Source organism: Ctenopharyngodon idella, chromosome 5 (assembly GCF_019924925.1).
Source record: "Ctenopharyngodon idella isolate HZGC_01 chromosome 5, HZGC01, whole genome shotgun sequence".
In the NCBI taxonomy this organism is placed as follows: domain Eukaryota; kingdom Metazoa; phylum Chordata; class Actinopteri; order Cypriniformes; family Xenocyprididae; genus Ctenopharyngodon; species Ctenopharyngodon idella.
Genome location: NC_067224.1, coordinates 42,051,670 through 42,063,904, shown reverse-complemented (window position 1 = coordinate 42,063,904; position 12,235 = coordinate 42,051,670). Strand labels below are relative to the sequence as shown.

Genomic DNA, 12,235 nt, shown 5'->3' with positions numbered 1-12,235 from the left:
ACGTAATCATGTTGGAAAGGTCATGCGTCATGTAGGCGGAAGTACCGTGGTAGGGCGAAAAACTCCATCTCATTTTCTCCTCCAACTTCAAAATCGTCCGACATCATTGTTTTACCTTTTTTTGTAAAGGCCGTTTGACTTAGTCTTTGACGTTCACTTTGGATCGGTACTTCTGCCTACCCTTTCCAACATGATTACGTAATGCGTGGAGCATCACAGAGCAGTGCAAGACGAGCATTTGTGGTTAAAAAGTATATAAATGTTTATTTTTTTTATAAAATGTCCGATGGTTTCTCTAGATAAGACTCTTATTCCTCGTCTGGGATCATGTAGAGCTCTTTGAAGCTGCACTGAAACTGACATTTGGACCTTCAACCCGTTGAACCCCAGTGAAGTCCACTATATGGAGAAAAATCCTGGAATGTTTTCCTCAGAAACCTTCATTTCTTTTCCACTGAAGAAAGACATGAACATCTTGGATAACATGGACGTGAGAAAATTATCAAAGAAATTCGAATTCTGAAGCGAACTAATCCTTTAACTACAATAACTGGTGCAGATGACCTCAAAACTACTGCCACGAACTCAAACTCATTCTGATGTCATGAAGTCTTCAATAGCAGTTGTATGTTGTGCCTCCTGCAAACGTCCCTGTCGTTGTAGTTCGGCACACTACCTTATTAAACTGCACCGCTGTGACATCCGGAAATGGGATTCTGGAATGGAGAAAGATAAGATGCGAGGGACTAAATAATCCTCTTTGGGACGGAGTTAAAAGGTGCAGAAATGCAGAACGACATGTGGATTATCAAACGCCGGAGAAACGCAGAGATCAGCACAGAAACGGCACACAGGTTTATTACTCCAACTTCAATTTGAAAATGCTTTGTGAAGCACAAAAATGCCTCTCAGAGTGGTACAAAAGCAAGACATTTTTTCATGAAAGAACTTGGGAATGTCATCATTCCATGGCAAAATATAAAAAGACTATAAACATTGAGTCTAACGAGTCCTGTTGAGATGTTGAGTCTTTATTTGATGGATTTGCTGATGTTGCTGTAACCGGCTCCGACGCACGTCATCAGGATCTTCTCTCCTCCTTTGCATTCGTCTTCTCCAGGCTTCTGTGGTTCGATCTTGAACATGATCTGAAAGAAGTCTCGGATGTGTCTCAGGAACTCGATCCTACGGTGGAAAACGTCCAGTTAGAAGATGGAGGGAATTCAACAAGAACAAAGAGCACCTGCTGACTGTCATTACCATAGTACATGCCCAAAAAAACATGTTTACCTGCATGTCATGTGACCAAACCAACATCAGAGAGCCATGAACTAGTGTTATTTTAGTGTAGAGATACTATTGTAGTTTTTATTCATATTTTTAAAAAAAATATTTTCCATTTGCAATTTAATTTCAGTTAAAGTTAATAATTCTGTTGTGTGTTTGTCATTTTTAGCAGTTTTAGTTTTAGTTATTTTAGTACATCACATTAAACTAATGAAATGAGAAATGCTGGTTTGGCAACTAGCTGGTATTAAATGTGTTTATTTGTTTATTAATGTTTTTTGTTTATGGTTTTAGTTATAAGGTAATAACCATGAACATGTGAATGTGTTGTTAAATTATTGAAATATAATCTTCGAATGAAGCGTTTCAGACGCTGAGAGAAAAGAGCTGATGCTGCAGTGGATATTATGAGAACATTAAAGTGTTTTTGACCTTGGATGAAAGTGAATCTGTTGTAGGAGACTCAAAAACAACATTAGGAACCTTTAAAATAGCATAATAGAGGCACTTAATCCATTTTTTAACATAAATCTCCTCCACACACATACGGAGAGCTGATCCACTGGAGGTGAAATGGGTTGGCATTGTCAATCTTCAGTTATCATAGTACTGTACTTGACAGGCACACAGCACCGGTACCATGATAACTGAAAATGGACAATTCATGAGGGATGGACGGCAGGAATTCATCACCGCGGAGAGAAAACAGCTGGATCCGGACACAGATGTAATGCAGAAAAGGAATATTACCATTTGGAATGTCAAATTGTTACCAAGTTGTTAGTAAAAGTAAAGATACCAGTCTTTCTGCATCACTTGGAAAAGCTGCAAGTCTTTTTTAAATGACATTTGATTATTTTTGTACTTTTGATTATGTTTCCCTGGAAAACCCTGTTGGCTTCATTTGCTTCCATTCACTGGGTCATGTGTGCATGCTTACGTGTAGGGCGAGAGCGGTCCTAACAGAGTTTTAGAGACGTCCTGTTGGCCTAACGTCATGTACAAGAGAGCCAAGCTCTGATTGGTTGAATCCACACAGCCGCCCTGGAAAATAAAGAAAGAAGAAGGTCAGAATCAAGAGGTCAAGGCAGGGTTATTATGGTTAACTAAAACCATTCATTAAAAAACTAAACTCTTGCAGGATCTCTTCTCTGATGACGAGGGCGGGGCAACCTGTCACTCACATGAGATCCACCAATAGCAAACCACAACCATCCAATCAATTCCTCACAGACAAAATCAAGCCCCGCCCTACATTTGTTCTTGTTTGAGAAGCGTTTCACTCGATATGCGGAAGAAAAGACGAGCGCAACTTCTGTTTAATGCTGATGGCACGGATCGCTGGGAGAAGGTTGGATATTTAGGCAAATGTTCCTCAAACACGGATCCAAACATCTGCAACTCAGTCTGAGACAGAAAAGCTTCTTTGAGTCGAATTGTTGAATTTATTCCAGAACATCTGATCAGACTGATTGAATCACCACATTAAACACAAAAATACATATTTATAGCTTGATCCATACACAAACATAAATCATTAATATGGTCACATTCACTAAATGATGCAATCAGATGGTAATACCATAGTAAACTTACTCATAATCCTCCATGGCTCTGACTGGAAAAACTAAATGCATTAACTAACAATGAGCAATGCATTTGATACAGTATATATTAATCTTTGTTAATGTTAGTTCATGTTAGTGTTTAACTGAATGAGAAGTCTTCATTTAAAGAGACAGAAGTGTTTACTGACATTACGAAACTTGAGAATTATAAACTGAAGCGTAAAACAACTTTAAACAAGAAGTCAATCCTCACCAAGAAATGACACATCTACCCGAACACGTCCAGAATTCAGAGACATTCACGTCCTGACAAACGGCTCGATCGTATGGTCTAATATTCCTTTTTCGTTCACAGCTCAGTGTATCATGACGGAGGTGGAAAAGTCCCAAACATTCAGTCCAGGAGCGTCTCCAGAGACCTCTCCGAGACCCGAACGCTCTTCACGTGATATTCCTGTCATATTTACCAGCTGCTGGTGCACAAATTGTCAAATGTAATTATCCGGCCGCACACTGAACGTCTTTGTCAAACTCGCATAACAACCGGCCACATGTTTACAAGACATGAGATCTGCAGAAGGAGCGTCTGTGGTTATCATGCAGGGACCAGATCATATTTCAGCACAAACATCACAGTATAAGAGTCTGTGTTAACATCTGTTAACTACATTAACTCACATGAACTAACAGCTGGATTTTTATGAACTTACATTAACAAAGATTCATAAATGCTGAAGTCAAATGAGTTTAATTTTCATGAAAACACGGTCAAGATGCATAAAAATATTAATGGTTGTAAAATTCTCTTCTTCATGCAAAAAAATTGTTCATTTCTTTCTGTTTGCAGTGAAATATGACCCATTCCTGACAGCTCTTCATGAGATTCATACAGGTGGAGCGGTCGATACTCTCGTACAGACTGACACAAACAAGGACACGAGCGTGTCAGTGACCGGAAAGCTCTGCCAAAACACGCTCAATATAAACAGCCGCATGCGTCATTCAGAAAATAACCGACTCATTCTCAAAAACACACAAAAACGTCTATGAGTGCTGAAAACTGCAACACTGAATCATGACAGTTCATACAGGTTTGATCCGAAATCCAAACGCAAAATTACGCTATTGTGTTGTTGACAGGTTTGGGTATCAAATGGACGAACCACTGTAGTAAAACACTCCCATGATTCCTGCACCACCATGGTTGCAGACAAAAACAACAAACCAGTTCAAACTCAAACCTGATTCACATCCAAACTACATGTTTTGTCGTAATAAAAAGCCATTTAAAACTGAAAGGTGACGTTTCTGATTGTGAAAATAATGACTGTTTTCAAACAGGTTTCACCTGTCTGCCGCCCCACCCCCAACATCACAGCAAAAAACACTGCTAGTATTCATATAAAAAATAAATAAATAAATAAATAAATTAAAATAAATAAAAAAATTAATATATAATTTGCAAATTTTTCTGTAATTCTATGATTTTTCTCAATTTCTGGGGGTGAAATGATCTGAACGGACCGGGCACCACGGTTCGGCACATGTGATTCGTGGACTAACCCTAAAATTTACATAAACCCCGCCCCCGAGAACACGCAACAAAGGGGGCGGGGCCATGTTGGGCTGCTTTAGAGAAGAGGAAGAGTTGTTGTAGTAGAGTGTTGTTGTCATGCCGTCATTTTACGCCGGACTGCTTCACAAACGAGGGTCAATTCAACACAAAAGATTAACATGACGGCACATGCTAGTGGATGAGTTGAATCAACTCCACAGCAACTACATAAATTTATCCACTAACCATTCAGAAACGTCTAAAAGTTGTAACTTCTTCCTGAGTCTCTCCATCAGTGTCGACTCCGGTTTGAACAATGTAAGGCTGAACACCGTTACTGACAATCCTCATTTTGGCTGCGTGAGATTCTCCAGCTTTGTTGTTGTTGAGCTGTTAAAGCTCCGCCCTCTTCTGGAAAGTTTATCATGTGTTTTTTTTCGTGACAATTTACACATTCAAGCAATTTTAAACCATTCAAGCGCAAGAAGAGGTGAGAGAGAACTTAATCATGCGCAGCCACACAGAGAGAGATGCGTTCCTCTTTCGCGTCTTTTTGCAAGTATCAGCAAGTATTCTCGAAAACACAGTCGGTTGTGTCTCAATTCAACAAACAGTTGAGAAAGAAATCGGATGCGTATCATTATAATGGATCCGTTCATTCGCTCTTAAAAGTGACAGCAGCTGTCTGTCATTGTCAATCAAACAACAAAACACAGCTTTAACAAAGATTAATCTATATTTAATTTTACATTTAATAAATATAGTTTAATAATACATTTAGTGAATACATTTCTGTACCTGAACACTACTGTATTTGTTCTTATTTTATTACTGACTGTTCACTTCTTTAATAATGTTTAATTATTAAAAGCTAGATTATTACTGTGGTATCAAAGTACTTAAAGTGTTCTTTAAGAAATAAATGAAAATAAAGTTACATTACCCCCCGCCCATTTATAATTTTTTTTTTGCTGATCCAAAAGGTGATCCAATCCGTGACTCAAAAACCATAATATGATCCAAACCGTGACTTCTGATATACGTTGAACCACTAATAACTGAGAGACATCTTTTTTTAATTAGCTTTAAAAAAAAAATACATATATTTTTATTTTTTGCTTTTTAATTTAATTGTGTTAAATATTTTAAATGTGATAAACAGAAAATAATTTTTGCCAGCCCTGAGATATATTTATATATACAATCTATACAAATATAAATATATATATATGAAATATATGAAACAATAAAATAATAATACTAGCAAGTTCTCTTTATTTTTTATTACTAACTTGCTATTTAGTTATGCATTTCTTGTGCAAAATCCAAGAAATAGGAAAAACAAGTTTAGCAGAAAGAACTGCGACATCATAAATCAGGTTAATTATTTTCTTATATTCGCACGATACTGAATATAAAAAAAGAACGTATTGACAGAATTGCATTAAAAACATGCTGAACAATCACAGACACTAAACATCTTTTCCCATTTAAACACAAAAATCTACATTTTTAATTTATAAAAAGAGAGGGTAAACTAACTCACTTCAAGTTTTCCAGTTTTTCCAACCAGACGCCTGTCTGAACTAGTCTGCATTCAAGGGCTGTTTACTACAGAGACTGACCACCGGCTACTGATTAACCTCAACACAAACACACACACACACACACACACACACACACACACACACAGAGTGTTTTGGTGGCTGTTGTGTGAGATCTGTCAGCGCCTTCAAATATTAACAGCTCTAAAAACAGCCAGTATTCAGTATAAAAACACAGAATCAGCTGATTTGAACTCAACTCATTCCTCACAGCCAGAGACACTAGTGCCGATTGTCTTACCTGTGTGCGCACTATGAAGGGAGCGTATCACGAGTGTTTATCTGGTGTCAGTACAGAGAGTTACAGACGCACGATGGATTACTGTTAGACTGCTGTAATCCCCTTTAGAGGAGCTGCTGTAATCGCTGCGGCCCACCGTCTCAAGAGTGTGTGTTCTCAAACATACAAGAAATAATATGAAACGGACACGCATCTATTTCCCAGCATGCCTCTGCACCTGGGTCAAACAACTTGTGCTTTGATTTCAAGACTCTTCAGCGCAGGAATCTTCAACTTTTCCCAGACTATCCAATAGAAAACACTTGAAAGAGTAATGATCAGATCTTACAACTTTCATGTAAAGTCTAAAAGAGTTTCAAACACAGACTCATCTGCCATTGGCTAAACAAAAGTGTATCCCCGCCCACAAATCAGTTAATGATGTCACGTCTCAATCTGCCAATCAAACAAAAAGAGTATTGATGCTGCAAGTTAAAGTAAGAAATGTCTGCTAACACTTTACAATAAAGCCTCGAGTGTGTGAGATTGAGTGTGTGTGTGTGTGTGTGTTTGAGTGAGAGTGTGTGTAAGTGTGTATGCGAGTGTGTGAGAGTGTGTGTGATCCTCACTCTATAGATCTCCTCCAGCAGTAGTTTGGCACAGTTTCTGCCCAGCTCCTCCGGCAGCACCTGATCTCCCTGACCCTGCGGCGGCGACACGACCTCTGCTCCGAGAAACGTGCCGTTCACCGTCTCGGCCACCAGCGTCAGGCCAAACCCTGGAGACCTTCAGAGGAAACAGATTACATAAGGATAACGGGAGACACTGAGGCTGTTTCCACCTGATATTAAGATGTGTTTCCGTCAATCGGATCACAAGTTTTGAGCTTGTCCACTTTCGAGCACGTCCAGAGGTACTCAAGAACACATTTGAACAGATTGTTGTTGTAGAATAAACGCAATTGTGTTTTAAGCACTGCATCAGCAGCGAGTGCCTGAACGTACTTCCCAGAGTTCAGTCCCTTCATGTGGTCCGTGTAGATGTAAATATCTGGGATGAATTTGTTTAAGATGCTCCGGGCGGCGTCCACGATTCTGTTGGCCATCTGAGGAGACACTCGCACAGAGAATCTGACACACTGATTAAGGACCAACCGGCACTAAAGAAACACCTGAACACTACGTGTCACTGCTTTAATTCATGATGAGATTTGATGGTAACCGGTGTGATTATGTGTCTCAATGGAAGGATACGCTGTTCCTCGGATCCTCTTGATTTTTCCCGGTTCTGTGAGCTGCACGGGTTTCATGGAGCGGCGGACGGGACAGGTGAAGTGCACCTCACCTCCTCCTCCAGGAGCCATGCCACGCTTCACCACCTACAATCATGAGAACAACTTACATTTATGCATTTATCACATGCTTTTATCAATGTATCCGCTTTATCAGTTCATGATTCCCTGGGAATCGATCCAAAACAGAGGTGGCCAAACTTAATGGAGTTTTAAAAAGGGTTTTGTTTGGACACAGTGACACACCTTTATTTCCAGACTATCTCCATCAATCCCAAACGTCTTCATCAGAGGAATGGCAGTGATCTTCAGAAGATCCACCTGAAGGACAGAGAACATGCAGTTATTACAGTATCAGAGGTCATTTTAATCGATGACGATAAGAAAATCTGGCTGATAGTTTTTAAAATCAGTAATATGAACAAAAATTTAAATTAGCGCTGAAAAGTTTAACAAAATTAACAATAAGACAGAAAAACTAAAAAAAATAAAAATATATAAAATGAAAAATAAAATAAATAAAAAATATATCAAATAAAATAAAAATATAAAATAAAACATAAAAACAATAACACTAATAAATACTGTCATGAAATATATAAATGTGCAAGAACTGATATTTTTCAGACTTTAACGTTTTTGAACTTTACATGACTTTATATGCACATGATTGACCTCGCTCGTGTGTTTCTTGTGCACATAAATACTTCAGAAAGTTTATTTAGAAAGTGTGGAAGTTTGTCAAACTATAAACACACACTGGCACAGGATTCTCTGCTGGACTTTGTCTCGTGAAGCAAGCGATCGAAGCATTTTCACATTAACAAGGCTGATGTTAACAGACAAACAAGGAAATAAATCACACAGATTTCAAATTCTGTCCAATTTATTATTAAAAAAAAACACTGTTTTGGCACTGTTTAATGTGGCGTGACAGATGGCTGAAGCGTCAGATCAAGAGAGGCGGCAACGCGAAGCACACGTGAACTGATCCTCTCCTCCGCTTTAACACCAGTTACAGCGCGAAATAAACATGAATGAACACCCAAAGGTATGTTGAAAGATACAGTACAACTTACCAAAATCCGTATCCGGTCTCATGGAATCGCTCAATCAGTGTTTCAACCACGAAAGACGTCAATAAAACAGCTTGTAAACAATGTCACGCAACGTCACATTTACCTCAGAAAAACATATTCGGTGACTATAAACTCGTTAGTCAGCTAGAAAACTGAACTCTAGAGGAGCATTTTGCTAAATATGCACCATATTACACTTTCATTAGAATTTATAATGTCCTTCAATATTTAATGCATGTTTGAATAAATCCATCAAGTTTTTATAACAGCCACCATTTAAATAATGCATTTCGAATTGGAGTAGAAGTATAATTACATAATTGCAAAGTTAGTATTTTAACTTTTTTATTATAAAAACTTCCTTAACTTCCACTAATTTAAGCGTTTGTAAACAAATCAGTTAATTTTAACCTTCAATATTACAGTAATGTAGAACTGATTCCCATTTATAGTTTACAGCGTTAGTTTTTTTACTTGAGAAAATTTGCCAAGTACTGTTCCTTATATATATCCAAAATAATCGATAATGAATCGAATTGCGAGCTTGTGAATCGAAATCAAATCAAACTTTGAAATGTGTGTCAATATCCAGCCCTAGTATTTTATTAGTTTTTTTCTTCACACTATGGAAGTCAATGTGGACCAGAAACTGTTTGGTTACCTACATTCTTCAAAATATCTTCTCGTGTTCAGCAGATATATACGAATATACTGTATCTGTCGCCATATAATATATATAACCATATACGAATGAACAATGGACATTTCTCTGTGAAAATATAAAAATATAAATAACCTATTTTGTATTATTAATACTGGAATGAAAATATATAATAATATTAGAGCTGCACAATTCTGGATAAATTATCAAAACAAATAGAGATTATGATTCTGAACAACTAAACAAAATAATGTGATTCACTAGAGGTTCTGACAGAATGTTAGTCTGTTTAAAAATATATATCACATTTTTTATATCGGATTGAGTGAATGATTCAATGACTCACTCATAAAGACTTTACTGGATGAATCAGCGTTTTTGAACGAATCTTTTGAATGAATGATTCAACGACAAATACATTTTCAACAGTCACTTGTCTCCACCTACTGGTGTAACAATGTAATTGATACAATCTTTATTTGAAGCATCAAGTTACTTTCAAAAGGCAATTTACTCTATTTTGATCACTACTGTAGACATCAGTGTTTATATCTGAACTATAAACTTTTACCCCAGTACTTCTGTGATCATCTGAATTACTGTAACACAGAAATAATGAAACTGTGTGGTTGAAAAGAAGCTGTTTAATATCTTACAACTGCTCTCTCTGGATCAGAACACGGATCTGAATTGGTGTGATTGGACTTGTCAGAGGTTTAATCTGTCATTTGGGTGTTTGAATCAAGATCACCATCTTTTAACAATTAATCGTGCCGCTCTAAATAAAAATAAATCTTTATTTGGGGAAACAAATAGTCTTAATTCATGTTTTCGCATTACACCGATTTTACAAATCCAAAGAGCAATGAGTAAAAATGAAATCAAAATCTATACTGTCATTTCGACTTTGAAAAGTGGATTTAAGACATTTTAATGGTAATTAAAGCTCTATTTTCACATTATGAATTAAGACTTTTTAAGCATCCGTGGACACTCTGAACTGGCAAAAATGATCCATTGGTCGACCCCATAAAGACACTCACCGACGGGTCCGTGGGGTCGTTGGTGACGCCCTTCAGCACGGCTCTCAGCGGGTTCTTCATGAACGGGGCCAACATCAGCAGAGCCTCCAGATAATAACCCACAGAGCGCTGGACGTGACACTCGTGCTCCACGGATCCGCCGTACAGCAGCCCCGGCTGGTAGAACAACACCGTTCCTGCGAGAACACGGAGTCGATGTTAACAGTGAGTCACAAAGTCCCTCCAGCGGGAGTTCTTCTCTATATCAGTGTCTCTGAACTCCCTGAAACGCCTCCAGTTTTCTTCACAATATTCCTCATTTAAATAATTCATGCGCAGAATAAAGGGGCGGGGCCTGGTTGAGTTAGTTAGTAGTGTGTTGAAACTGGCGGTTATTGGTAAGGGGCGGGACATTTCCCAAACACCAATCACAACACACTGCTCCAGCCGACCAATCAGAGCACATTGTGGGAGGGGCTTCATAGAGACAGGAACTAAACAGAGCGTTACTGACAGACTGGGAAGAGAGGAGCTGCAACAATGGAGAATATGAGGAAAATAATCAACATAAAACTCACCGGTTTGGTTGATTTCGATTCTTGTGCCGTTGGTCACCTTGTCGAGGAGCCGGATGAAGCTCGCTTCAAATTCTGACCCACAGAAACACGTTTCAGTGAAACACTAACAAATATCTTTGTCATAATAAAAATATTTTTGATTTAAAAACAATAAAACAGTATAAATCTGATGGGAAAAGTCATGTTTCATTTGCTGCTGATGTCAATGCCTGACGTAAACAAACATAAACTGGCTTATGTGTGTCTTTACAACATTAAAATATAACTGTTTTTACACTGATGAGTTGTAGTGGATGGTGAAGGTAATTATGTAAATATTAACTACTCAAAAAAAGTGTCAAATAATCGGGAAGAAAATCATATCACTTACAATAAATGTACAATATAGAAAATAATAACGCTTTGAAGCAATAAAAATTAAAAGTTTTCATTCAAAATGTGTTCATAATAATAAAAAAAAATACTTAGAACATAAATGAAGAATATTAATCTAAAATAAATGACAAATTAATTAATCATAAAGAAAAAATCTGCATCAGAGAGAATCATAATTTGAATTTGACGTCTTAGAAGTACAATATGCCAACAGATAATGATAAGACGATTCATAAAATACATTTACAGACGGTTTAATGATGATGAAGACTGATGTTATTGGAGCTGACTGACTGGTTTCGTACTACGTCACATGTCACGTATGATGAGTTTATGATATTTGACGCACCTCGCAGGCCGGGATTGTCATCTTTAGATCTGATGTTTCGTATTTTCACTCGTTTCCCGCTCAGTGTGGATAAAACGAGCCTCTGTCTGAAGCAGCTGCAGCCCTCAAACTCCATGATGTTACACACGTGTTTCTGCAGCACAGCCTGGACTCAACACGGACGAGAGCCCGCGAGGGACAAGCAACAAAACGCGAAGGCGAAAATATAATGGTACACAAGGACCACAAGAGGGCGCCAAAGTCCAACCTTAACGCAAGAGCGGCGCTAATAGTTTATTAATTAAATTATTATGGAATCTTATTCAAGCCGTGTGTGATGCTTTCAGAACACGATTTTTATCAAATACGTCTGTATATTTAAAAGTTATATATTTTAATGTAGTACTTTAGTGTACGGAATAAAAGCAGAGATATGAGGAGAAGCGTAACGGCTGTCGGATCACGTGTGGCTTGATAACCAATCACATTCCAGCCTTGACGAGTTGCGCGACAATCACAGGTTTGTCGTAATTAAAATGGATTAAAAACAACCAAAACAGGAAAAAAGGCAGAGTAATTTAAGAAGAAAAAAAAAGTCAAGAAAAATCCAGAAAGTGATTAAGAATGAGATGAAGCACATTTTTACAGTTTAATTTTTTCCCTAATT

The 12,235-nt window shown here is 37.7% G+C and overlaps 1 protein-coding gene across 1 annotated transcript; it reads right to left on the bottom strand.

The window, feature by feature from the left end:
* Nucleotides 1-842: 842 nt before the first annotated feature.
* LOC127513485 (RNA 3'-terminal phosphate cyclase-like protein) lies at nt 843-11,774 on the bottom strand. The gene is made up of 9 exons (XM_051895277.1): nt 11,590-11,774; nt 10,866-10,937; nt 10,309-10,484; nt 7,772-7,846; nt 7,488-7,612; nt 7,239-7,364; nt 6,864-7,020; nt 2,228-2,331; nt 843-1,185 (listed from the first exon to the last, which is right to left on the bottom strand). Exons 1-9 carry the CDS (start codon nt 11,702-11,704, stop codon nt 1,032-1,034), a joined length of 1,104 nt encoding a protein of 367 aa, XP_051751237.1. The 5' UTR covers nt 11,705-11,774; the 3' UTR covers nt 843-1,031.
* Between the last annotated feature and the right edge of the window lie 461 nt (nt 11,775-12,235).

What these genes read in the sequence shown, in the direction of transcription:
- LOC127513485 (XM_051895277.1), bottom strand. Translation starts at nt 11,704, where the DNA reads ATGGAGTTTGAGGGCTGCAGCTGCTTCAGACAGAGGCTCGTTTTATCC. An exon ending in GAGATAGTCTGGAAATAAAG is followed by an intron (nt 7,613 to 7,771) that starts GTGTGTCACTGT and finishes TCATGATTGTAG; the next exon opens with GTGGTGAAGCGTGGCATGGC. An exon ending in AAGGGACTGAACTCTGGGAA is followed by an intron (nt 7,021 to 7,238) that starts GTACGTTCAGGC and finishes TTTCCTCTGAAG; the next exon opens with GTCTCCAGGGTTTGGCCTGA.